We start from the raw sequence: 24,411 nt of genomic DNA on the forward strand, positions 1-24,411 counted from the left end.
TCTTGGCCAGATGTTAACTCACTGTTGGCTTTGTGAGGTTTAAAAGCCTCTGCTAAGCTCAAGGGTGAGATCTGTGTTTCTGGTCTACTACCCTATAACTTATTTTCATGTAAATTGTTTGAAATAGTGATATTTATAACATAATAGTAAAGAGCTATGTACGCGTGTTTAATTTTTCCACAAAAAAGGATAAAAATGAGCAGTAATACAGACGTAGTGTGCATAGTCATGCTTCCTGAGTTGAGATGAATAGGGGTGCTACAGGATGACAGCTTTGTAAGGCAAATATCTGATCTGTATTCCACTGATAATGCTGTAAGTTTTCTTACTGACTTCAGGGTGATGGGTGCTTTGGGTTGACTATCTTCAGTATTGGTATTAGTTTCTGTTTTGCTCGTCATGTTATGGTCTAAAGACTCATGTCAACTAATCTAGAGAGTTAGAAAGTCTTAGACAAATATGCTACAGGTACCTCATGTCACCTGCAGTTAAAACAGACAAAATAGAGAATCACACAGCAGAGAGATACTAATTCAGATTCTTTGAGACTGTCATTTGTAGGTCTGACTTCAGAAATGCCTTAATTTGCAGCCTCTTATTTCATTGGAAGTAAATGGTGAAACCTGTCTTGTTTTTGCTATGGTTTAGTCATTGGTCTGTATGCTTCAGAATAACCACAGAAAATGCTCACTGAATGAGAAATGAGGAACTTATTAGGTACTTAAGTTAAAAAAAAAAAGTCTACATAGCAGAACTCCTATTGCTGGATTGTTGCATCTGAGTTGAGGTGCTTTGTATGAGCTTTTCTTGAACAGAGATGTTTATATATAAGGCTTCTGTCTGCTCTTCTGCTGTATTTGTGGGCACACGCTGGACTGTAGTGCTTTACATATTTCCTTTGATTTCTCTTTGACTTTTACTTTAGTATATTTGTAGTGAAGTCAGTGGAGCTGCCCATAACTAATGCCCACACTAATCAAAAGCAAAAATGGGCATTTCCTCTACAGTGAAAGCGAAGACAGCAGAGTAAAATTGCATCCAAAACATAGTCATTCCTTTACATTTGACAGCTATTTCCACGCATTCTTTGTCTAGCTTCCTCTGAAATAGCAAAACACTGGAATGTATAGATGCATACAACAACTTAAATGTATATACCTAAGTCAGTGTGAAACTGGTCTGTTTCCTTACCAGATGCAATATGTTGAAATTTCAAGGTCAACTTGGTTTTTTAATTCATAGAATCATTTCAGTTAGGAGACACCCTCAGGATCATGTCGTCTTTTTGTTCTCTAAGTTTTCTGAGGTAGGCAGGTTTTCCATATTAAAATACAACAGAAATCTATGGTAGCTATGACTTTTTAATTTTATAGGATTTTTTACTACTTTTAAGATAATCCCATCCTTTCAGAGCTCACCTCTATAGTAAATTTGATAACATCGATTTTTAAAAAAAAAAAAAAATATGTAGTGAACGCTTTGTTTTTGTCCCTCAGCCTTTCTTAAAAATGGTTCTCAGTTTCTGGTGGGAGGGAGAAAGGTGTTAGGACACTTGTAAGACGAGGATTAGAAACTGTTTATTTAATCCGTCTGACCATGCTGTGTATCTGCACTGTTCTTCCTGCACGGACCTGTCAGTCAAAATGCACTTTTAGTGGCTTTTGCCATAGGTGTGCTGGCTGTACTCAAGGCTATAGGTGTAGCTGAAGTCTTCATGCCTGCGAGAGGCAGGTTTCACTCCATGTCTAGACAGTTCGAGGACGCTAAGCTTCAATATTGCACCGTGTGCCAATTGCAGGAAATCATCAAAGTAGAAAGTATGTGAAAAGTTGACTTAGGAGAAATGGCTAAGCTGCAGTTTGGGTTTGTTTTCCTAGTGCAAATAATAGGAGAAGCTGTAAAATTCAACGGACATCAGATTGCATCATTCTCTATGTAACGCGCAACCTTTATGCGCTCTGGAGTTTGAGAGCTAAAAGGAAACATTTTGGGGAGCTTCTATGAGGCCAGGCTGGACGGGGCTCTGAAAGACCTGATCTAGTTGCAGATGTCCCTGCTCATGGCGGGGGAGTTGGACTAGATGACCTTTGAAGGTCCCTTCCAGCCAAACTGTATTCTATAAACCTGGTGGTTTAAAATACTTTGGAGGGAGAGGAAAGCTGCCAAGTCATCCCAAACTACCCGTGTTTCCTCAAACTATAGCAAGTAAACGGTACCAAGTTCAACATAGCTGCATGCAACTTCAGTAAAACAGCGTTCAGATATTTCAATTAAATCATGCACAATGTTAGTTTGTGGCATGATCAAGTTTTAAAGTGAGTGTGATGCCTTTTAAAGCACTGATCAGTGAGCTTCTGCTTTAAAATTGCTAAAAGAGATACCACAGCTTCGCTGTAGGACTAGCAGAAAGAGTTTGAAGAGCTTTTTATTGGAAAACATTGGCAAAATGTGAAGTTTCTCTGGGGATATATTTCAGTGAAGTTTCTTCCAAAAAGGCCAACTGAATTAAAAAAAAAAATCTTTAGAAGCTGATTTCATTTTCCTTAAATTTCAGGAAGTAAAACTAGGAGCGAAAGACTTGAATTTTCTCAAAATAGGATGTAAAACATAGTGGTTTCATCAGAAACATTGAAACTTTGTCTTTGTTCTGTTTACAAATGACCAAGGTTTTCTTACAATAAAAATTCGGAGATCTTGAATAGAAAAGTGCTTTATTACTGCATGATTTCACGTTTTTCTTGTGGAACCAGCATGATATTTGTAATTTAATGAGAACAAGGGAAACATAGGTTTTGATCATTGGATAATTGAATGTAGCTTGTCAGCTAAGTCAGTTTTACGGCTTTGTTGATAGGTGGTCTCCATGTAGTGCCTGTTGTCACTGATTTATTACTTCAGGGAAAGTCATGTACATTCTGTAGGTGTTGCATTTTTTTAAATTATATGCCAATAGAAACACAACTGAAAGATAAGTGGTCAAGGAGCAAATGTTGCACAGATGGAGACAGCAGAGGCCATGCCGATTTATTGATTTTTCATAAACACATCTATTCCCTATGCTCAGGAGTATCTGAGCACCAAAAAAAAAAAAAAAGAAAGCATCACAGATGTTCTTAAAACTTTGTTCTTTTAGGGTATGTTGTATCATAAATTTTGTCATTTTAAGAGGTGTTGGCTTCCTCATCTTTATGAAGACCCAAGACCCACATGCCCATGTCTTAGCTGGGCAGCCTTGCTTTTAAGTCCCCCATTGGGTTTGTACTTCTCAACCAGCACGGCTTTTGTAAGGCCCTTCCTTTCTTCTGAGGCAGCTGGTTGCCATCCTGGGTCTTGCAAGGAGCCTCCAAACCCAGTTATGGCTTTAAGTTCCAGAAAACGTGGGCAAAGGGGCTGCAGATGGGAAGACTGGATGCCACATATGGATCCTTCACTACGTGTGTGTAGCACAAGGCCTTCCCATAGGGAGGGAAGGTTTTGCATCGGCGCTATTCAAATACGAAGTGGGAGACCTGGTATGTGGTATTCCAGAAAAAAAATCCCGATGATCTTTGCTTTCTCTAACTGTTGATTTTAAAACTGGAAGGAGATTGGCATTGTTTTCCTAGATCCCTGTGAAGTCAACCAAATAGAATTGCTGAGTTTTAAATGCAAATTTGTGTCATTTTCATGGGCATCAGCAGGACCTAACTTGCGTTGGTACTTCAGCACTTAAGTATTTTTGTCCAAAACTACATTTTCTCTAAAGTCACTTACCTTTATGCTCTACTCTGGTAGTTTATGTAATTCAGACAGGTAAGGAAAAAAAAAGCTCAGTGCAGTTTTTAACAAGCTTGAAGGAAGTTAAAAATGAGAAGGTTGAATTGGCAACAAACATTTTATGGTGCTGTCACCTGGCTATATTGCAGCTCTCTATGTATCTGCTATTTGTTAGTGAAATAATTCAGAATGACAGTGTGACATTACTTCCAGCCTTTCTTTCTACTATCCCCCAAGGTGGTGAGGTGAATTGAAGTAGCTCATGTTAAATATAGTGACCAGCAATTGTCCTCTGACATCCAGTAATCAGACATTGTATTTCCACAGAAAAGCATTTAGGCTTGACTTTATTGTGTAAACTGGAAACGAAGTGTTTTAAGGCACTATAAATCAGTAACTTCCTGCATCATTTTGCTCTGAATATCTGAGGAAATGTTCTGCCTTCCAGCATGTTTTTCCAGAGCCTGAGCTAGCCTTCACTGATAAGTCTTCAAAAAAGATTTGTGTGAAAAGGCACTGAATATCATGTCTTACATTATTTTTCTGAAAAATAATACTGGCCTCATTTGAGGAAATGTTAGCTTGAGCTTCTTGCAGATGTTGCTGAGGTCCAAGTGACCGCAGCTGTAGCTGTAGTTTACCACATAGACACAATCACTTAGATCTTATATAAATTGTTTAGATGATTTCCGCCCCCCCCCCCCCCCCCCCTTTTCAGTGATTTTTGCCTTTCTTTGCTAGCTGAGATACATCTTTTGGTGTTTAAAAAAAAAAAATTAAAGCAGATGCATTGTATTAAGGTTTCTTTAGTCTTTTTGAGGATCCTGGAGTAACTCCACAGATACCCCATGTTTTAGTGCAACACACTTCTGACTCCATCATTTACTGAGGGACATTCATGTTTTTCACGGTACTAGCCACACTTTTTCTGTCTCAGATCTATGAAAAGCTAGTGCTGGCATACTGATTTTGAATTGTTTCTGGTATGGCTATACACATTTACAGTTCGTAGTTAAGGAAGCCAACTAATGCCATTGATGAGCGAAATTGGCCTTAAGAGGAGGGAGGGGAGTGAAGTGGTAACCAGAAAAGAGCCAGGGCAGTATGGAGAGCTGAACTTTTTTTAGTAGAACACACTGTAATATCTGCCTCAGATATCTGCAAAACTTTGAGAGAAAACAGTAGGAAAAACATTTACTAAATGTTAAAATACATTTGTAAAATGACTAAATATGAAATGGATGTGACATCAAAAAATATAGAGTCCAGAGTCTTCCAAGTTTTTGTTTCAGATCAGGGAGTGGAGCATCTCCCGTATGAGGAAAGGCTGAGGGAGCTGGGTCTCTTTAGCTTGGAGAAGAGGAGACTGAGGAGTGACCTCATTAATGTTTATAAATATGTAAAGGGTGAGTGTTATGAGGATGGAGCCAGGCTCTTCTCGGTGACAACCAATGATAAGACAAAGGGCAGTGGATTCAAACTGGAGCACAGGAGGTTCCATTTAAATATGGGAAGAAACTTCATGGTGAGGGTGCCAGAGCACTGGAACAGGCTGCCCAGGGAGGTTGTGGAGTCTCCTTCTCTGGAGACATTCAAAACCCGCCTGGATGCCTCCTGTGTAACCTCATCTGGGTGTTCCTGCTCCGGCAGGGGGATTGGACTGGATGATCTTTTGAGGTCCCTTCCAATCCCTAACATTCTGTGATTCTATGATCTGTTCAGATAAGTCATTGAAAAGTTTGGGGTGTTTCGAGTGATTTTTATACTGTTCTGTATTACACCGTCAAAATTCAATTACTCATTTTCAGGTTGGGAATAATGTATTTTTAATGAAGCCTTAAATAACAGCCCAAGACTTTTTTTAATCTTCTCTTGTTAATCTGATTTCCAGTGCACTGCTCCTTACCTCTGTTATACTGTATTTTGTCTGATTGTTAAATAACTGCTTGTAAGGCAGAAACGTTTAATTGGAGACATCTTGTTAAATTCTGTCAACTGAGCACTCAGAAGCTCTGCGTATGCTTCTGCTTTGAAAGCTAAATGCAGTGTGGTGACTGACAGGTTTTGTCTGCCTTGGGCAAATACTACATATAGACTGAGGTAACTGAGCTGGAGATGTTCTGTAATGGTAGCCAAAGAAGTATGGGCTCAAGTTAAGATCAAATCTCTTAAGGGATGGATTTATGCAGGTAATGTTGTTACACTCATAAATCCATGGTGTGAAACAGTTTTCATGGTCGTGTTGCCATTTTTTGTTATGAAACATGGCATATTGGTTTTGGAACTCCAATTTTTGTCCTATTCTTCTCTTTTAGATCATACAAAGCACATTTCAAGATATTTATAGTCTTATTTGTTTTAAATATCACAGAGCAGTCTGCTCTTGATGGCTTCAGGACATGTACCATCCCCTAGCTAATATTACTTTTTCTAGAGAATTGGTCTTTCTGTACATGCTCATCCACATCCTCTGCACATTATCTGTTGTGTCCTTTTTTGCTCAATTCATAATTTGTTGACTCGTTGGTTATGTGTTAGTAAAAGATACTGTCCTGCTCTTTCAGAAAACTGCTGTCTGCAAAGCTTCCTGGCACACTTACCACTTTTAGCTGGATTAAGAGAATTGTTAGTGGTACGTTGTACCTAAATTTGTCCAGCTAATGAGAAACTGGAAAGAACATGAGACTTGAAACTGTATTACTGGCTTTAACTGAAAATCGCAGAGGCGCTTCATTGTCGTGTCTCCACTTGTACTTGGAAAAATAGTTCCTGGAAATGCTCTTAATTGTTGTTCTGGGAACATGGACTGTGTAAGTCAATTAGAAATGAAACTGCTAGAAAGTGTGATGTGGTGCTGTGACAATCTGTTTGCTCATTACTGTAGTAATTACATAAAGAAATTCTCTTTACTGAGGTAGACATTTTGTGACCCAAAAATTCTTCTGAATAAAGTGCTTCTGTGCTATTTTGCTCCTGAGTTTAATAATTTTTATGTATGGATCTAACTATAGAAGCGATGTTGTTAATACTGTGATGTCTGTTAATGTAATGGTCCATTATAGCATCTCTACCCCCTCTACTGAAAAAGTCTTTACGCTCTGAAACATAGTTTTCACAGTTTAAGGTGGTTGATACAATTCTCAACCTCAAGATTTTTGACAGGACATTTTGTTGCTGACTGATACATTGTCATTTCTGACAGTCAAATAGTTCACATTGGAGGGGGTTTAGTTTATATGTTTTAAGCAGTTTCTTGTGCAGAGGCAGGGGAAACTGGCATGGGTTCACTTTGAGACCTTTGGCTTTTGCCTGAAGATCTTGAGAAGGAGGGTTTGTGCAAGAATTAGTGATATTGAAGCCTGGTTACCCTGGGGAGCAAGGCAGTAAACATGCTAATTACTTCAGATAGAGATTGTTTCTATAGCACCGCTGTCAGTGCAGACCATGGACCATCTGGAAGAGGCTCGTAGCAATTGCTTTGCGGGGGGGAAGAACGTGGAAGATGAGCCTACAATGCTATTTTCTTGGATAACATTCAACAAAAAATACCTAGTAAGGATTATTGTGTTCTGTAGTGCTTTGCAAACCTACATGTGCAGTTGTCTTTTGAAGAAAAGTGAATTTTCCACATTCATGTTTTGTAGCAGTTACTTGCACAGCTGAACACGGGCTGTACAAAATACTAGTTGGTTTTGGCTTTCAGTCCTGTTGCCTGATAATTTAGTTTGGTGACTCTCATAATCCAATGGCTACTATTCTGGCATGATTATAACTGTTTTATTAGTCTGCTGATAGTTTTTTAAGCTTTGACTTTTGACTGTGGAGTTGCTGTTTTCAGAATTAGTCACTAACTCTAAATATATATTTGTAAATAATGGTAACATTAGAGCCCTTTTGAAAATGTAAAGTTAAGGTCCTTTTTCCCTGTTCATTATTTTTGCTTTTATCATCATTGACTATTATATGTATTTTATCATCCAATCATTGAAAGTCATGAGATCTCTTCACAGTGAGTTTATTTTTCCTAAAACTGAATAATTTTATGCTTCTAGCAGCCTTCTCTTCTGTGCCCTGACACATTTCCCTGTCGTTTGGGGTTGTTAAACAGCAGCAACCTCAGCAGAGAGCATGAGACCTCACTGATAAAATTGAGCATTTATTCATGCTTTCAATATCTGTCGTTTAGCCGGTAGCTGCGTTCCCATCTGCCCTGTGGCAGCACTTTCTTTAAAGAGCCTTACCTGAAGGAGCCTGTCAGAGCCTCTGAGCTGAAGATCTGGAGATCTTCAGGACCACCCCATTCAAAGATCTATGACTGCTTTAGAGGAGAAACCTGGGAATTTGAGAGGCATGACTTCCCTTTCTCTGCCCTGGTACTGCCACTGAAAGACTTTGTCTTGTCATCTTCCAGCTGCTCGTTTCTGTCCCTTCGTATGACAAAACACAAACACTTGTGTTGCCATAAGGTGAAAGGGATAGGGGAGCTGCTCTGAATGTAAAACTAAGGCTTCTCCTGACAAATGTGTTTACATAAAGCAACAAAAAACCCCTCAAACTAAATAAAGCCACCAACAAAACTCTGGTTCCTTGGACCAGATCTCCAAGTCTGCTGACATGAGAGGGATTGGGGACGATGGGGAAGAGGATGCAGAAAGATGGAGAAGTTTGGGACTGTGCCTTTTGGTGCAATACTGACTTAGAGAATTTGTGTAGTTAGGGCTTTGATGTGCTGAATATTAACTCCTTAGTTACTCAGCAAGCCTTTCTTTTTCTTCATAAAAAGCGCTGTGAAGTGTATGAGTCTTGAGCAGAAAAACCGCTGAAGGAAGTGGTGCAAGAGCCTACTGCAAACCACATAGTGGCAGTCTCCCTGGGGTCATCCAGAGTAGTTTAAACAAAATAGTTGATTAAAAAGATAGTTGTGCATGTAGACTGTCTTTCAAAACTCCTTTCAAAGTGATTTTTAAAAAGTTGGTCTCACAGGCTTCGCAAATAGGAGCAGTCCCGATGACCACAGTTCATTTTTCTCTTCAATATTCAACTGGTGATTGGTTTGCAGAGCTACGGAGCAATAGCTGTGTCAGTAGTTTCCCTGTTTGCAGAGTGTTATCAGTCTGTGTAATATTTTTGAACATACCAATAGTATTAGTCACTATCTTAACACAGAAAGTCTATCATCTTCATGGTTAAAATTTAAAAACCAGGGGAAAAAAATTGAGATTCCTGGAATCCCTGGGTTGTCTTTAAATTTGTTTCACTTTTTTAATTTAGCTTGACTCTACTATTTTTAAAAGCAGCTATCACCCCAGTATCTCATCATGTCTGTCAACTGTTTGTCTTGCTGTGATATGCTTTGAGTTTTTTCATCTCTCTCCACACTTTCCCATAATTTCTGGGGAAGATGTACATGTAGTGGGCTTCTCAGAAGTTTGATGGCTGTTTTCACATGCACCCTTCTCCATCGCTAGGAAGGATACCTCGATGATGCTTTTATATCTAGTAGTGAAGTAGCCCCTTGGAGTTTTGCTGAGAGACTCTGTAAAACATAGAGAATTGGTTAATGTAACCATCTGGTGAAGAGCAATTTTTGGAGTGGAGGGACTGAAAATGGTGGTATTCATTGTTCTAAAATAATGTCTGAACTCTACCAAGACTTGTCAGGCCTCTCCAGAGACTTTTGAGGAAGACTAGGTTATCACAAAACTGTAAAGAGAATGGTTTTGCAGCATCATTTAAAATAACATGAGTTTAAGATGCATATCCAGGCCATGGTGACCTGGCTTTCCTTCTCTAACTGGAGAGACTTGAAATCCATTTTCAGTAGGCCTTCAAACAGCTTCTGATAGGAAATCTTGGTTTCTCCCACTAGAGATGCTTGCTTTTATATTAGTAAGTGTCTATATTCAGTAGGGACTGCCTAAACGAGGTCCACATTTCCACAATGGGTCCTATTTGCCAGACCAGAAGCAATTATTCTTTTCTGGTGCAATAACTTTTTTTTTTACATTTATAAGAAACTGGAACATGAGACCTGAACTTGAATATTTCTAACGGCTTGGGGCTCGGGCACTCGTTTTCAGGTCAGCTGCTTGTGCGCTTTACGTGAAGGACTTCAAATAATCACAGTTTTCGTGATTTGTATGTGTATCAGCGTGTGCTCGCCACTTCCTCTGTGGTTTATGACTTTCTGAGCCACTTGTGCATGGAGGAAAAGCCCCTCAAAATATTGCTTTCAAATGACCAGAACTAATTAACAGTCACTGTTTTCTTTTCTGCTTTTTTACCCTCTGTCTGCTACACATTTAGATAAAAGGAGATCCTCAGAAAGCTTGATGACAGTATTACTTGATTTTTAAATGCTGGATATCAGTAAGGTAGGAATAGAACTTGTATTAAATACACATGTGCTCTAAAGGCTTAAAAGACATTCTGACAGTATTCTTATATGAATTAAACTGTTAACATTGCAGTTGTTAGTGTTTTTCTTTTTAAATTTTGTGAATACAAGCACCAATAAGATCATAATTTATATAACACAACTCATGTATGAAATTATAACACGGTCCTTAATCTTACTGTTTTTCATGTTAAATACTATTTAAATTTAGACCGTGAAGTATAATTTATTTTGGTAGGTTTAAATTATTTCAGAATTCTGAATACTAGCTGTCACGTGAAGCTTCTGAAAATACAGTTGCAAGTGAAAGTCAACTTTCTGGCTGCGCATTTCTGTCACGGGAAAGAGGAGTGGAAATCACTCTGATCCAGTCCTTGCAGTTCCATCCCAAAGCTGTCGATTCTAAATCAGCTTTGTTTTGCCTTGCAAAATCACAGCCACCTTTTAGCACGTTATGAAGAAAAGCATTTCTTAATGTTCTGTATTTTATTAACTGATGCAATAATCTGTGGTGGTGTTGAGAATGTATTTAAAAACAAAACCAAACCACTACCACCCACTCCCATGGGGTTAGCTAGGCATTGAGATACATGCTAGTTTAGTGATAAGTGTTGCATTAACATGGGAGGGGGCTGGGGATGGGGGAAGAAAGAAGGAAAAAAACCCAAAACCACACCTGAAAATTGATTAGGAAATTTTGTAATGGATGGAAGCATAAAGCAATAAAAAAATAAAGACAAAAGCAGTTTTGAGTTGCTAACTAGCACTGCTGAGAGTAAAGCTGCTCAGGGACTTCTCTGTAGTCAGTGGAGTACACCCGAACCCCAGGGTAGCTGTTCTCCATATTTAAGGATTTAGGTCTTTTGTTTAATCTTTTCATTGGAACCAAAGTCCAGTTAAACATGTTGTTGGGACAGAGCTGATGTAAAGATGAGGGAGCTGGGAAGCACCTGTGTCCTGTAGTTTCATCGTGGCCAAATGCAGATTAGCCAATGAGAAGTTCTGCTGGTTTTGTCCATAAAAGGAGGTTTCAGATTGGGGAAAAAAAAATCACTGCAAATGCTTGTGCTGCAGGTATTGCTGCATCCTGCAGAGACTTGCTTAACAAAGCCCCGCTTAATGCCCGGAGCCAGTGTAGCAGAGCCCTGGCAGTGTGAGAGGGGACTGAGTCAGTTTTAAGTATTGTTCTTCATTCTGATGCCAATGGCTGTTTGGCCCTGAGAAATTCCAGCCTTAACTGCTTTCTCCCTTTTCGCACTAATAAAAAGGGGCTTCTTGAACTGTCACAGGGGAGTCTCAGATGAAAAGCACCACTTCATTTAATTAGTAAAGTTCATCCCGTGGCTGCATCTAGGAACATCACTTACTGAGCATTAAAAACTATGCGAAACTCCTGTCATGTGAAAGGAATGCATTGGTGCTGACCCGTTGAACTGAAGTGTTGCTTAAAAGCTTTAAAAAGCAATATAAAATTTGTAAAAGATAGTGGGAATAATGTCACTTTAGAAACAAGTTGCTGATAAACATTCCTATTTGATAAAGCTGGGCTGGAGGTTAAAGTTCTTTTGTGACTAATACTTAAAGGACCGGTAATTGTCTGGTTAATGACATCGTATTTTGTTCATTATAGCAAGGGGTAGATTGTTGAATACCAAGTAGTGAGACTAAAGCTGAGCAGAGTTTTGCCCAGATAAGCTTGAAAACTCCCTGCAAGCTGCCGAATGCGCTTTGGATTCACTAAATAGAAGTCTTTTTTTTGTGTGTTTAAATATAAAGAAAGGAGGTAAGGCTGTAATTAAAGCCATCTGTTTTGCAAGGTGGGGAGTAGATGCACTTGAGAAAACTTGTCTCTGGTGTTGGCAGACTTGCTTTTTTGTGAGGCACCAGTCTCATCTGTGTAGCACCCACTTCTCGTCTCCAGCTACCTGGCTGCGCATTCGGAAAGCCACCAGCAGGAGTGGTAGGAGCCCCTGGGAGAAGAGCACGGAGCGCTTCCTCGATAGTCCTCTCAGCTATGAGCTGGCAATTGTGATCAGCAGTAGAATTTCGCCAGGTCTGAAAATTAAATAATGTCTTGCTGCTCATGCAACCGCAGCTCTGACAAAGTTTCTGCGGTCTGGGCAGGTGGCCCGGCCACGGTTTACCCCAGGGCGCGGGCTGAGTCAGTGCCTTCACATATCCCACCATTGCTGGTGCTGGCTGGTCTGTGCTGCTGGGGGCCCGCTGGGTGATGACACCCCCTCTATCTTGATGTGTTTTTAACCACAGCATCAATTAGTATTTGCAGGAGCCAGAAAAGATGGATTGGTTTTGCTGCATGTTGCTACTCGATCTCTATAAGCAGAAGTTTCTACGCAAAGAATATCCTCTTGCTAACTGTAGTTGATCTAACTGGTGGGAAGCAGTAGTAGATTTCATAAATTCCTGTAGGGTAAAGTTTCACATGCCAGTCAGCTGACTGAACAGGTTGTTGTCAGTACATGCGGGACACGTACTCTGTTTTCTGCTCTTTCCTGCTCTGCTCCCGACCTTCGTGGTGTTGCTGCCCTGGCTTTTCCTAATGTCTCTCCTGGCTTCGCTCGTGGTTCTTGGCAGAGCCGGCTCAGATCTGGTTTTGCTTTTTCTGTTAGCTTTCTGCTGGTTTAGTGCGTTGAATTGGCTTATGCAGAGACTGACTGATCGTCAAGGCTGGTGAGTAGAAGAGGAGGAGTGGAAATGATGCCAAAGTAGGCAGGTCCCTTCTACAGGCAGTAACCTGCTGTGTCTCCTCACCTTTTGTAATGAAATCCACTCTGTGTAGTGAAAATTGGAGCAGGGTTGAGGGAGGACCTGGAACTGCAGGTGTCAAGTGCTAGCTTCAAAATAGTAACTTTTGCTTCTGTTTCTTGACACCTCATTCCCCTTTATCAACCGCTTTTCTTCCTACTGGTGCTTTGTTGAAAACAATATTTTCTCAGTCATTAATAGCTAAAATGTGAAATGAATTAAGTGGGATTCACTCTGTCAGGGAATCAAGAGATGTTTCAGCAATGAATTAGTGACTGCCCTGGGAAAGGAACTTGGGTTCTTCAGGGCGTAGTGAAACTCTGATGGGAATAATAAAAAGGAAGAGGCCAAGTGGTCAGGAGAATGAGAAATGGAGAAGGTCGTGTCCCTGCATTTCCAGCAAGGGCAGCACTGAAAGAAAAAAAGAGAGAAATGCTTGAACTCCTAAGTCCAGGGAAGGATGATGCAAACCAGCCCAAGAGCCGATATCATTGAGAAATGGAGAAATAACTATGTGGTTATGAGTCAGTAACTGATGGTTGTTTTGTTACAGATGAAACAGCTCCAGTATTGCCAAAATCGTAATTTAAAAATTATACATTGTGAAAAATTGTAAATCTGAAGTCACTCTTGTCTTGTTGCTTTAAATTTTTAGTTGATGCACATCAGAAGAAAATTGGGGTTTTTTGGACATAAGGCTAAATGAGGAAGGTCTTAACACTAGTTTTAATTCTAGCAAATCTAGTCTGGTGTAACTAGGCATTTTCTGACTGCCTTCGCCAGGTGGTGCAGCTTGCTTTACATGCACACTGTGCTTCTTTTTGTTATTGTGGCTGCAGATTTGTCATCTGTGCCATCATATGTTAATATTAGTAATGTGCATATGTAGGATCGAATAGACCTTGGACAATCAGACGATGCATTGTGTACGAAGTGCTGAGCTGATTGATTTTACTGCTGTCTTTTGGGGGATCATTTGGAGGAAAATGCTGAATGTCTGGGTTTGCCCACTTCATTTCCAGTCTCATGGACACTGCTTTTTCCCTGAGAAGGCAGATATTTGCTAATCAGTTGTTCTCCTGTTGCTTCTGGAGCTCTGATGCTGCGCTGTTGGAAGGCAACTTTGTGCTCAAGGATGAGTCTCCTCTTCAAAGAAAATACAAACTCAGAAGCCAGTAACCCTGTGTTTTCAAAACTAATTATAAATATGGTACTAAAATATTTTCCCATGCAGTTTTGCTGTTTCAGCAGAATTCTACTCTGTACATGACACACAAGCAGCAAAAGCCTGAGATTTTGTTTCTGCAAGTTCTTTATTACCAACGTCTGCAATAGGACTGATGTTGCTTCAGCCAGAACCTCCATTCCACTTAGATCCTCACTGCATCACCTCCTACCTCAATCTCTTAGTAGATTCCGATGTATTCCAGCTGCCGAAAGTACTGATAGTTGACCTAAAATCAAAATGGGTTTTGTTTTTGGACATGAGACTTCATGTGAGTGACTAAAACTCTTGTTGGAGGGAGCTCTGGAACGTGACACTGTTGATTGAGATCTGAATAGTCCTCAGTGCAGTTAGATGAGTTACGACCATGTTTTGTGTATTACCATGTGTAAGATATTGGGTAGACGTTGAAGCAGAAATGGATTGACACTAGACACAGCAGTAACTTTTAGTCACAGATTTGGTTTTTGGGTTGCTTGGTTTTTTTGTTTTGTTTTTTCTGGAAATGTGACCATATATATTTTCTTGTATTGTTTGCTATTCTTTTCACGAATGGTTATTTAATAGGAAGTTAAGAGACTGTACAACTATGGTTCAGCTCTGCAGTTAGCCTATATTTAATGGACTGCTATTGAAACAGAAAAAGTGTTTGGTGTATTTAATAGTTAAAATTTGTCAGCTAAATCATTAAAATTTATCTGGCAAAATGTGAGTGTTCTCAAGTATTTCAAAGCATTAATCTTCTGTTAAGGATCAAATTCTGGGAGTTGTTTTTAGAGAAGTAGCAACAAACTCCACCCAGTGTCGTTGTCTGTTCTCAGCAAAATGAACTGTTTCTGTTGTTTTTCTAGGGGTCGCCTCTGTTTGATCTTATCAGGCAGTCGAAAGAACGAGAAGGCCAAGCTGATCAGCCTGAGCCCACTGCCACTCTCAACCTGCCTCTCCAACATAATCACACTGCAGCAGACCTGTAAGTGACATTTTTAATTCCTGGTATGGGAATAACCAGTTACAGTAGCAATTAATTCCATCTAGTGGGGGAAGAGTTCCTGCAAGTATTATTCATAGAAATTTGTTCCTTTATCCTGTGATGTTAAGTGTTTAATACATGTTGAATCTCCAGCTATCTTTCTCCTGTGAGATCTCCTAAGAAGAAAGCATCTGGACCTCCTCCAAGTGCTACTTCTGCTCCAGATGCTCAGCCAGGTGTGAGCCCCCAAACGCAGAGGCCACAAAAATCTACCTCCCTCTCTCTGTTCTACAAAAAAGGTTTGTTGGTTCTGTACGTGGTGAAATTGCAAAGTTATCTCCTCTTTATTGTTTTGGGGTTTTGGAGCTCAGCATTTCTTAAAAGATTATAATAGAACCTGTAGTAAACACTGTGCAAACCCTCAGCTGCCTCTGGAAGAAACACTAAAATGGTGCCAGCAGATTAACGCATGTGCTCTAAACACTGAGTTTGAACTGAAAACTTATCTACTGATTCTAAGAATGACCATATGGGCTCAGATGGAAGGTTCTTCTATTATAGCATCCTTTTTCCAGCAGTGACCATAAATAGATATCATGGGAAGCTTGAGAACTGGCCAAGCGTATGTGGTGCTTCCCCTGAATGCTTTCCCAAGCTTTGACTTTCTCCAGCTTGGGGGTTTTCCTGAGTGTTTCGTGATGCGTCTGCTTAGAACATGAATCTACTGAGAGTTACTAACTGCTTGTTCAGACTCTTTTTGAATCAGAGTAGACATAACATGAGCAGCACGTTTTGGTGCGGACTTGTGTGTCCAATGCCGGTTGTATGAAGAATCTTTTCCTTTTATTTTGAACCTGGGTTCTACTGCCTTCCCCTGGTTTGTAGTTTTTGTAGTGGGAGATGGCGGACATTCAGTTGCTGTCCATCCTCCATGTTCCTTTTGTATACCCTTATTTATTACAATGTCAGTTTATTTTTCTTCTCTGTTTTTGAAGTTTATCTACTGGCCTATCTTCGACTACATACCCTGTTCTTTCGGCTTCTCTCTGACCATCCTGACCTGGAACCCTTGATCTGGACCCTCTTCCAGCACACACTGCAAAATGAGTATGAACTTATGAGAGACAGGCACTTGGACCAGGTAACATTAACAAAAAATGTTTTAAAAGTTTTTCCTGAACAAAATGTTTCTTATACATTCTTTAGCCATTAGAAATTGTAATCTGAGTTTTTATTTCTCTATTGATCACTCAAAGGAGAAATTAGAGTGCTATCTATCATCTCAGTTTTTTGAAATACTCGCAGTTACTGTGTGATCTTCAACTACCATTTACAGCTATTTTCACAATAGTGAAGACACACCAAATTTTGTAGTAATTTTCTTAAGAAGATACTTATTTTCTTTTGGAAGATGTGTTGCTGATAAATGTTTTGTTACTCTGCCCTAAAACTCATTTCATATGCTGCAGTTTAAGAAGATATAATCAGTTCCAGTTACTTGATTGCCATGCAGAAATTGAGGGAACAGTAGTTGGTGTATATTCTGGAAGTTCTTATGAAGTTGAGTTGCATGCTAGTTTACAGAGCACAATCAGTTGTAAAGCTCATCCATTGATTTATTAACCTGAAATGAAGAAGCTGAATTCATTTTCTGCATTTCCAGTTGTCTTGTCTTGTTTCTCTAATAGATCATGATGTGTTGCATGTATGGCATATGCAAAGTAAAGAATGTAGATCTCAGATTTAAAACAATAGTTTCGGCGTACAAGGAGCTTCCCAACACAAACCAAGAGGTATGGAAATTCTTTAATGTTATCTCTCAAAAATATTGTAAACTAATTGTTTCTCTCTGTTTGTCTAACACACTTGAACATACAAAGAAAACTTCTGCTTCATTGTATCTCCATTTTGTGGAGGAGAAAACTGGCTCCAATATGAAATGTCCCTTTAAACATCTCACACCAATACTTCGGTAACTCTCCTCAGAAAGCAAACATCATTCTGCCTTTTTACTTAAAGATACTAAATAATGGGTGTGATAATATTTGGAGACTTTATGAACGATTCACATATACTGCTCCTAGGATTTGCAAAAGCAACCCGAGATTTTTTAAAAGTTACCCAAGTTCCTCTGGGTGTTCAGGGGGATGAGCAGATAACTTCAGAAGCTTTCATAGAAATATGGTTAGATATCAGACAGATATACAGTTATATATCAAACAGGTACATATGTATTAAAGTTGCAGGCTTAGTTCTAAGATTAAAAAGTTGCTTTCTTTGTAAGGGCCTTACTGCACTTAAATTTTTGCACAGAATGATAATTAAATCAACGGAAAATCAAACTAACAGTTACTGACCTGTAGGCATCCTTATATTAGCAGAATTTCTCATAGTGTATTTGTGCATCTTGGCTAAACTCCAGACTTATGTCTTCAAGACTAAAGAACTATTTTATCCATATCGGGTCAGTAATGGTTTTTTTTAGCCTTGCAAGGCTTGCACAGTAGTGAAGCTTTTTTTTTTGGCAATTGCATGTGTGAAAGTAAATAGGAGCATAAATTTGGAAAATGTTGTTATAGTACTGATGAACTGCTTTTGCAGTAGGGGGCCGTGTCAGTTAATTAACTAGGTGCCACTACTGATGTTCATATATGTTTGGAACGAAAAACCAATTTAGAACCCTTCTAAATAGTAGTTACAATGACTTCTATACAACACCTATGCCATCTTAGCTCTTATCTAATAGAGATTGTTTGAATGGCTTTGTGAACTTGTCAAATGTAAAATTGTCCTTTTTTTTTTTTACTGTGTATGATTTTCTCACCCTGTGTAGACTTTCAAACGTGTTCTTATCAGGGAAGAACAGTACGACTCCATTATAGTCTTCTACAACTTAGTGTTTATGCAGAAGCTGAAGACAAACATTCTGCAGTATGCCTCCAACAGGGTAAGCTGATAGTTCTATTTAGTATTTTTTAATAGAACAGGAATATATAGAGAATAAAACCTTGCGATTATTTTATTATTTTTATAGCCTCCCACTCTGTCACCTATCCCACACATTCCTCGCAGCCCATACCAGTTTTCCAACTCTCCTCGTCGTGTCCCTGCTGGCAACAACATCTACATCTCACCCTTGAAGAGCCCCTACAAATTCTCCGATGGGTTTCAGTCACCCACAAAGATGACTCCAAGGTCCAGGTAGGCTGTTGACAAGCATTTCTTCGGCTAAATTAAAGGTGTTTTGGGGATTTCAGTGGAAGCAAATTAGAAAAAGCGCACAATCTGGTTTGTCAATAGTCTGTGGTGATTATCTCTTTTCTGGTTAAAAGTTTGTGTCCTGTATTTGGAGTCTTTATTCATCTTTGAGCGCTTTTCTGTTTCAGTTGAGTCAGTGTACTCAAGGAGTTTGGTTTTTTTGGGGGTGTGTTTTTTGTTTGTTTGTTTTTAGAATGGTCACATTCAAAAGCGGTTTTCTGACCTAGTTGCTTAAATGTTGGCTTTGACTCTGGATCGCACTCCTGAAAAACATAGATGAGCTTTGTAGACTTGTTTAAAGAGAAAATACTTTTGTGGAACAAAATGTTTTAGTTGACTGAGCAGAACATTTCAAACTGTTGGTCACTAATTCTTATCAGATGAGGATGACAGCGAATGTGCAAGTCTCCAGTGGGTTTTTCAAAGTAGGATCAAGTGAGTCCCATTGCACCTGGCCCACTGTGTACAAAAGTTAAAATATTATTGTGTATTTTAGATTAGTAAAGCGCAGTGTGGGTTTGCACTGTTAATGCAGGGAGAGGAAGAGACTTTGTGAATGTCATATGCTAAACTGTGCAAATTAGTGGATGCATCTGTCGTCGTTAAATGCAGCTTAATCTTAAACGCTTCTCTTCTTTTGGCAGAATTTTGGTGTCAATTGGTGAATCATTTGGGGTGAGTTCTAAAATTTTTAATGTCTGGTCTTGAATGCATGTAACTTGTGGTAGAACGGGGATTGCCTGTGGACACCTGTAGAGCTACCAGTGAGTTTCTCTAGTTTAACATAGTGTTTTATGGAATCTGTAAGCATAAAGATTACAGGGGTGTTCTGTTAACTCCTTTCAAATATCCAGATCTCACTTTTAAAATGTTTTGCATTTTTAGTTGCTTTGACAGAAGAGAGAGTTCTTAAACTGCAGAGTTTTAGAGCTCCTAATTTTTTAGTGGATAGTCTGGCAAGTTTTAGTTTCAGGATTTATAGGTAATTCTTTCCCTATTTTCTTCTCATTTCAGACTTCTGAAAAGTTTCAAAAAATAAACCAGATGGTGTGCAACAGTGACGGTCAGCTAAAACGCAGCGCAGAAGTAAGCGCTGCTCCTAAGCCGCTGAAGAGGCTGCGCTTTGATATAGAAGGGCAAGACGAAGCAGATGGAAGGTGAGAGATTGTTCTGGGCTTTTTGGTAATCTTCTATTTGGTTATCAGGGCCTTCCGTCCTGACTTTTCCTGGCATCGCAACTTCTGTTAATTTGTGAACTTTAGTCAAAATACTAAATGAGAGGTGGTACCATAATACTTCTCAATTAGATGCTTTGATGTCAGAAGCAAGAATTTATTCAGCGTCCATACATCCAGCATCTCAGTGTTACTGCTGAGTGCTGTTGTCTCTAGTCAGTCTTTAAAAAAAATTGGTGTTTGTTTTTAAGACACATGAGAAATCAAGCAATTCTTGAGTTTAGTGTGGACAACAAAAAAAGTTTGCATCTTTGTAAGAAGACAATAGCACTGAGAAGGCAATAGCACTGAAATGAACTAAGCTGGATTTAAAGTTAGGTTATGAGGAAAAAAATTATTTTAACTTCTGCTTAATCATATGCTTTCTGTCTGCAGCAAACACCTACCCCAGGAATCCAAGTTCCAACAAAAACTTGCAGAAATGAGTGAGTATTTTTTCATTAACTGCACAGCAGCAAATGCCTGGGATAAAACAGCTTGTGCCCACTCAGATAAAAACCATTGCTCAACACTGTCATTTTGGTAACTTGCTTAGTTTTTTATGCTTGTTCTATTGAATCTTGAAAATGCAGATGATAAAATGGAAATTCTCAAAACCACTTTTGAGGATACTAAATGGCACAGCAGCATAGAAGATGTTGAATAAGAAAATGAGCATCACATATTCTTCTTAAACACTAGAAATCTTGAAGTGGAATTAAATACTTGCCAGGGTTTTTTCATTTGTTCCAGTGACAGACTCTTAGCCGAGAGCTTGCAAGTAGAAATCGGTAGTAATTGCAGCAGCATTTAGTTGACCAGAACACCTTTTTAGCTGATTATAATATAGTAAAGGAAAATTATAGACACAGGAAAATCGTATGTAATTTTGCATGTTGCATTGTTGCCTTTTATACTAAAATGCCTGAGACTGCTGCCGCTTCTACCGTGGATCAGCATTTCTTTCAAATTTTATGGGATCGCTTTTCTGTTTTTCAAATAAAATTGAAATCTAGCTCATGAAAAGCAAAACGTCTTAGTCCCCACATCGGAGTTTGTATTTTCCACTCCTGAGAAGGAACATGCTTGGTCTGACCAGGCAACTCTCACTCTCTGCTGGAATCTGAGCTCTGTGGCTGAGTGGATTTGCCTGTTAAAAATTCTTACCTAGCAAGTCTTGGTTCATCAAGCCAGGTATGAGCAGGGACCCAGGCACCTCTCGTTTATTTTAAGGTAGGGGGAAAGTTCCAGTGTTTGCTTGTGGCAGAGGTTAAGAAGGGATGTTCCGCTTCACGTCCAGTGGTTTTTGTGTGTCCCTGGGGGGAAAAGGTGTTTCCCCCGTGGGCTGGTGGGGCTGCTTGGCCCTCGGCATCTGCCCGGCAACAGGGTGAGATCCACACCTGATGTCCATCCACCCGCCTCGAGGATGAACACAGACGATGTACAGAAACCAGGAGAACTTCAGTGAATGGGTGGAAGGAATTTAAGATGCGTGAGGTTGAGCAGGAATTGCTGAAGCAGCGCAGAATTGCTTTTAAAATGTGGGATTTTATTTAGACTGGTGTAATTCAATTCCTTGTGTCATTACCAATTTTTACAAGAAATAATCACGTCCAAAGTAATTCTGAAGAAAATATTTAATTTCATTCTTTTTTTTTAAGCATCTACTCGAACAAGAATGCAAAAGCAGAAGCTGAATGATGGAAATGATACCTCAGCCAGTGAAGAAAAGTGAGATTCTTCTCAGGACCAGAGGCTGCACTGCAGGCCCTCTTAAATTGTTTCTGTTTTACAGCCTTCATTAATTGAGTTGCTTTTTTAGTTGCTTTTTATTCCAAGCTGCTAGTTGACAGCATTTGGACTTTTAAAATTTTTTAAAAAGTTTTTCATGTAACTTTGCCTTATGGTGTAGCTTGTATACAATGTAAGCCACTGAATTTAATTTATATATTTTTTTGAGGATTTTAAAAACAGACTTGGAAGGTGTTTTAGTTTCCTATTGCAACATTACTGATTTAAGCCAATTCAGTCTACTTGGATTGAAGGTTTCTGTCTGAAGACAAAATGTTAGCTAGAATGATTTGAAATGCACTAATTTTGTTTCTTAGGTTTCACTTTTAGATTTTTGTTACTTGCAAATTTTGAAAATGAGGGGCCAGATACTGCAAAGATTTCTCTGTGTATATAATTAGCGCATCAAATTCCCATTAACTTAAACTGCACAGCAGTCACAGACCTCACAGTGTCAGGGCCTCCCATAAGAAGTAGAACTTGAATTCAAAGTGAACTCGTTTTGTAGCCGTACTACTGAAAGCAGTACTTGGCGTTTTGTAGTTTTCCTTCCCCAGCGCTCTCCCCGGTGTAATTTCCGAGGGCAGTTACTGTCCATCAGTTTGGGTTTCATGGAGTACGAACCTCAGACAGGTTTCTGCCAGAATCCCACAAAGAATCTTCCCAGAAGCTGAAGCTTCTTCCCATAGGCAGAGTATTTGATGTGCACTTTTTCTTGGAAAATATCAATTATTTAAAAGAAAAACACACACAAAACCCCACAAAACCAAACAAAAAAAACCACGCACATGAAGACAAAAATAACCCTAGACCTAAACCTCACCTGGTACGTGTAAGATTTCCAAATTCTAATGATGTAGAATGTTCTTGATTTCTTCAAATTTTCAACTAACTGTAGCCAAGCCAGAGAGCTTGAGAAAGAGGCACCAAATGTGTTCCCTGGAGCGGAAAGCTGCGTGTCTGCAGTTGGGTTCCGGGGCCAAACTGCATGAGCCCATGTTGGGAAAATCAGTCTGCCTTGTTTTACTGAAAGGGCAGAGTTTAACAGGCAACTTGTGAACTGTTGCATCTAACAATAAAATAAAATACAAAATAAATATTAAAAAAAACCAAACCCAAATCAACCCAAGAGTTTTTTCGTCTTACGTGTTTGTAAGTTGATTCAAGCTACTGGAATTTTTCTTGCAATGGCAAAGTGTTTTCAAAACAGCCAGTTAAGGAAAGCACATGTTTTACTTCCAGTGGATTGAAGAAGAAATAAATAAAGTCTTGCTTTAAAATTACCCATTTTTATGAAATTTAGCTTTTGCAGCTACTTAAATTAAAACAGTGATAAGTAGAAATGCATGCTATCCATTACAGAAAAGTCTTAAACCAACATCTTCTCTGGGTAGCTTATTTAGAAATTGTTTAGCTGATCCTAGAATGCTCACAGTAGTACATTTTAACCATCAGTTCTTGTGTTGAGCAGAAGCTAATCCTAGCGCTACTAAAAATTCTATGAGCAGCACACTTCTCAATTTTAAAATCAAACTGAGGTATTTTTTAGTCTCAGTGTGGCTTCAGCTTGCTTCCTGAAAAATGTACAGAAGTGTTAAGACTACCTGGTGTTTATTTTCTCACTTTCTGCAGTTTTACAGACAGAATATATGTTAATGTTGGGGTACATCGACTGTAAGCGCTGTCACAGCAGTTGAGGTTCTTCCATGATCCTTTAGCTAGAGGGTGGTGTTACAGAGTCCAGTACCTGAACAGATTTATTATTTCTTTACTGTGACAATGTATTTTTTTGTTCAAACAAACTGAAGGCTTTTACATCAAATGTATGATAATATTTTATACAACTAATCAGTTTCTCTCCTTTCAAGGCAAATAAAATAGCTTTTAAAAGATTTATAGTTGGTAATTTTCTTTGATTAGATGAGCAGGTGGCTTCATATGGTAACGATGTCCTCCTGTATCACATTCCTGCAGCTGGTGCAAGCAGAGGTCACTCCATCTCCAGCAATTCCCTCTTGGTGCACAGGTCCAAATGTTTGTGCTGTTTGGCTTGTGCTTGCTTTCAGGAGTTTCCATAGGAGGTTCTGGGAATGTGGTTCTCAGGAGAGCTTTAGTTGGAGGGTCACCATTGGAAACGCTTCTGGCAGAGGCAGGTCCATACCCTGCTCTGGGTCATGGCCCTTGCAGAGGCGTGTGGTCCTGCAGAGAAGTTGGTGTCCAAGTTGAGAAGAGTTCCCATCATTTCAGCCCCCCTCTTTTCATAATCCATTCTTTTGCTGTCAGAACTTCAGGAAACAGCCCAGAATGTCCAGGCTCCTGTGTAAGGAGGAAATCAGGATTCAGAGCAGAAGAGTTAGACAGAAAATGTGACAGGGGATTTTGGGTGCCTACCAGTGAGGCTTGTACTGCTGATCAAGCTCTAATCACTGGGGAGAAAGACATTTGTGGGGAAAACCTGTCTCTGTGTAAGCTCCATGTGTGCAGTGTGGTCAGGGGAATTGTGTCTTGGAAAGGCCTGTTTCTCCCCACTGGCGCTAAGGAGAATTTAATCAGTTGGCTTGGCTGGTGTGGCCACCTTGAGACAGACAAGCTGACTCCCAGCCTCTTTATTCAGAGCTTTATACCCAAATCTCTTCCTGCTGTCCCCTGTTTGTTCCTGCATGTTACAGGAGCTTCATTTCTTCCTCCTTGCATTTGGCTTGCAGTGCTAGTGCAGGGAGGCTGTAGTAAATAGCGAGTTCCTCACAGGTACTGGGGCAGATGGAGGAAATGTGTAAGGTGTGTGTTCTCAGGTACAGGAGTGGCTGCAGGAAGATCCCTGTGTCGAATGTGAAACAGCTGGAGATTATGGCTGTCTTATACCGGTGCAAAGTACAAGCTGAAATATTCTAAAATGTAACAAATAAGCTGGTCATAATGTACATTACTTTGGAAACAATTATTGGTGTTCTGGGGACAGTTTTATTAATTGTCACTGAGGTGTTAATTTCTTTGAAAGGTGGAAATATACTTATGCAATTTCTCCAGCTCTTTT

The 24,411-nt window shown here is 39.5% G+C and overlaps 1 protein-coding gene across 2 annotated transcripts in view; it reads left to right on the top strand.

The window, feature by feature from the left end:
- RB1 (RB transcriptional corepressor 1) overlaps positions 1-23,251 on the top strand; it is an 87,559-nt gene extending 64,308 nt beyond the window's left edge. For both annotated transcript variants that reach the window (XM_065656708.1, XM_065656699.1), the window contains exons 18-27: positions 14,996-15,114; positions 15,268-15,413; positions 16,110-16,255; positions 16,803-16,907; positions 17,948-18,061; positions 18,149-18,315; positions 19,017-19,047; positions 19,387-19,529; positions 19,983-20,032; positions 21,248-23,251. In XM_065656708.1, the coding sequence (XP_065512780.1) occupies positions 14,996-15,114; positions 15,268-15,413; positions 16,110-16,255; positions 16,803-16,907; positions 17,948-18,061; positions 18,149-18,315; positions 19,017-19,047; positions 19,387-19,529; positions 19,983-20,032; positions 21,248-21,321 (1,095 nt within the window). In that variant the 3' untranslated portion in view covers positions 21,322-23,251. The remainder of the gene's footprint in view (positions 1-14,995; positions 15,115-15,267; positions 15,414-16,109; positions 16,256-16,802; positions 16,908-17,947; positions 18,062-18,148; positions 18,316-19,016; positions 19,048-19,386; positions 19,530-19,982; positions 20,033-21,247) is intronic.
- Positions 23,252-24,411: the final 1,160 nt, after the last annotated feature.

The sequence above is a fragment of the Caloenas nicobarica genome, chromosome 1 (genome assembly GCF_036013445.1).
Source record: "Caloenas nicobarica isolate bCalNic1 chromosome 1, bCalNic1.hap1, whole genome shotgun sequence".
In the NCBI taxonomy this organism is placed as follows: domain Eukaryota; kingdom Metazoa; phylum Chordata; class Aves; order Columbiformes; family Columbidae; genus Caloenas; species Caloenas nicobarica.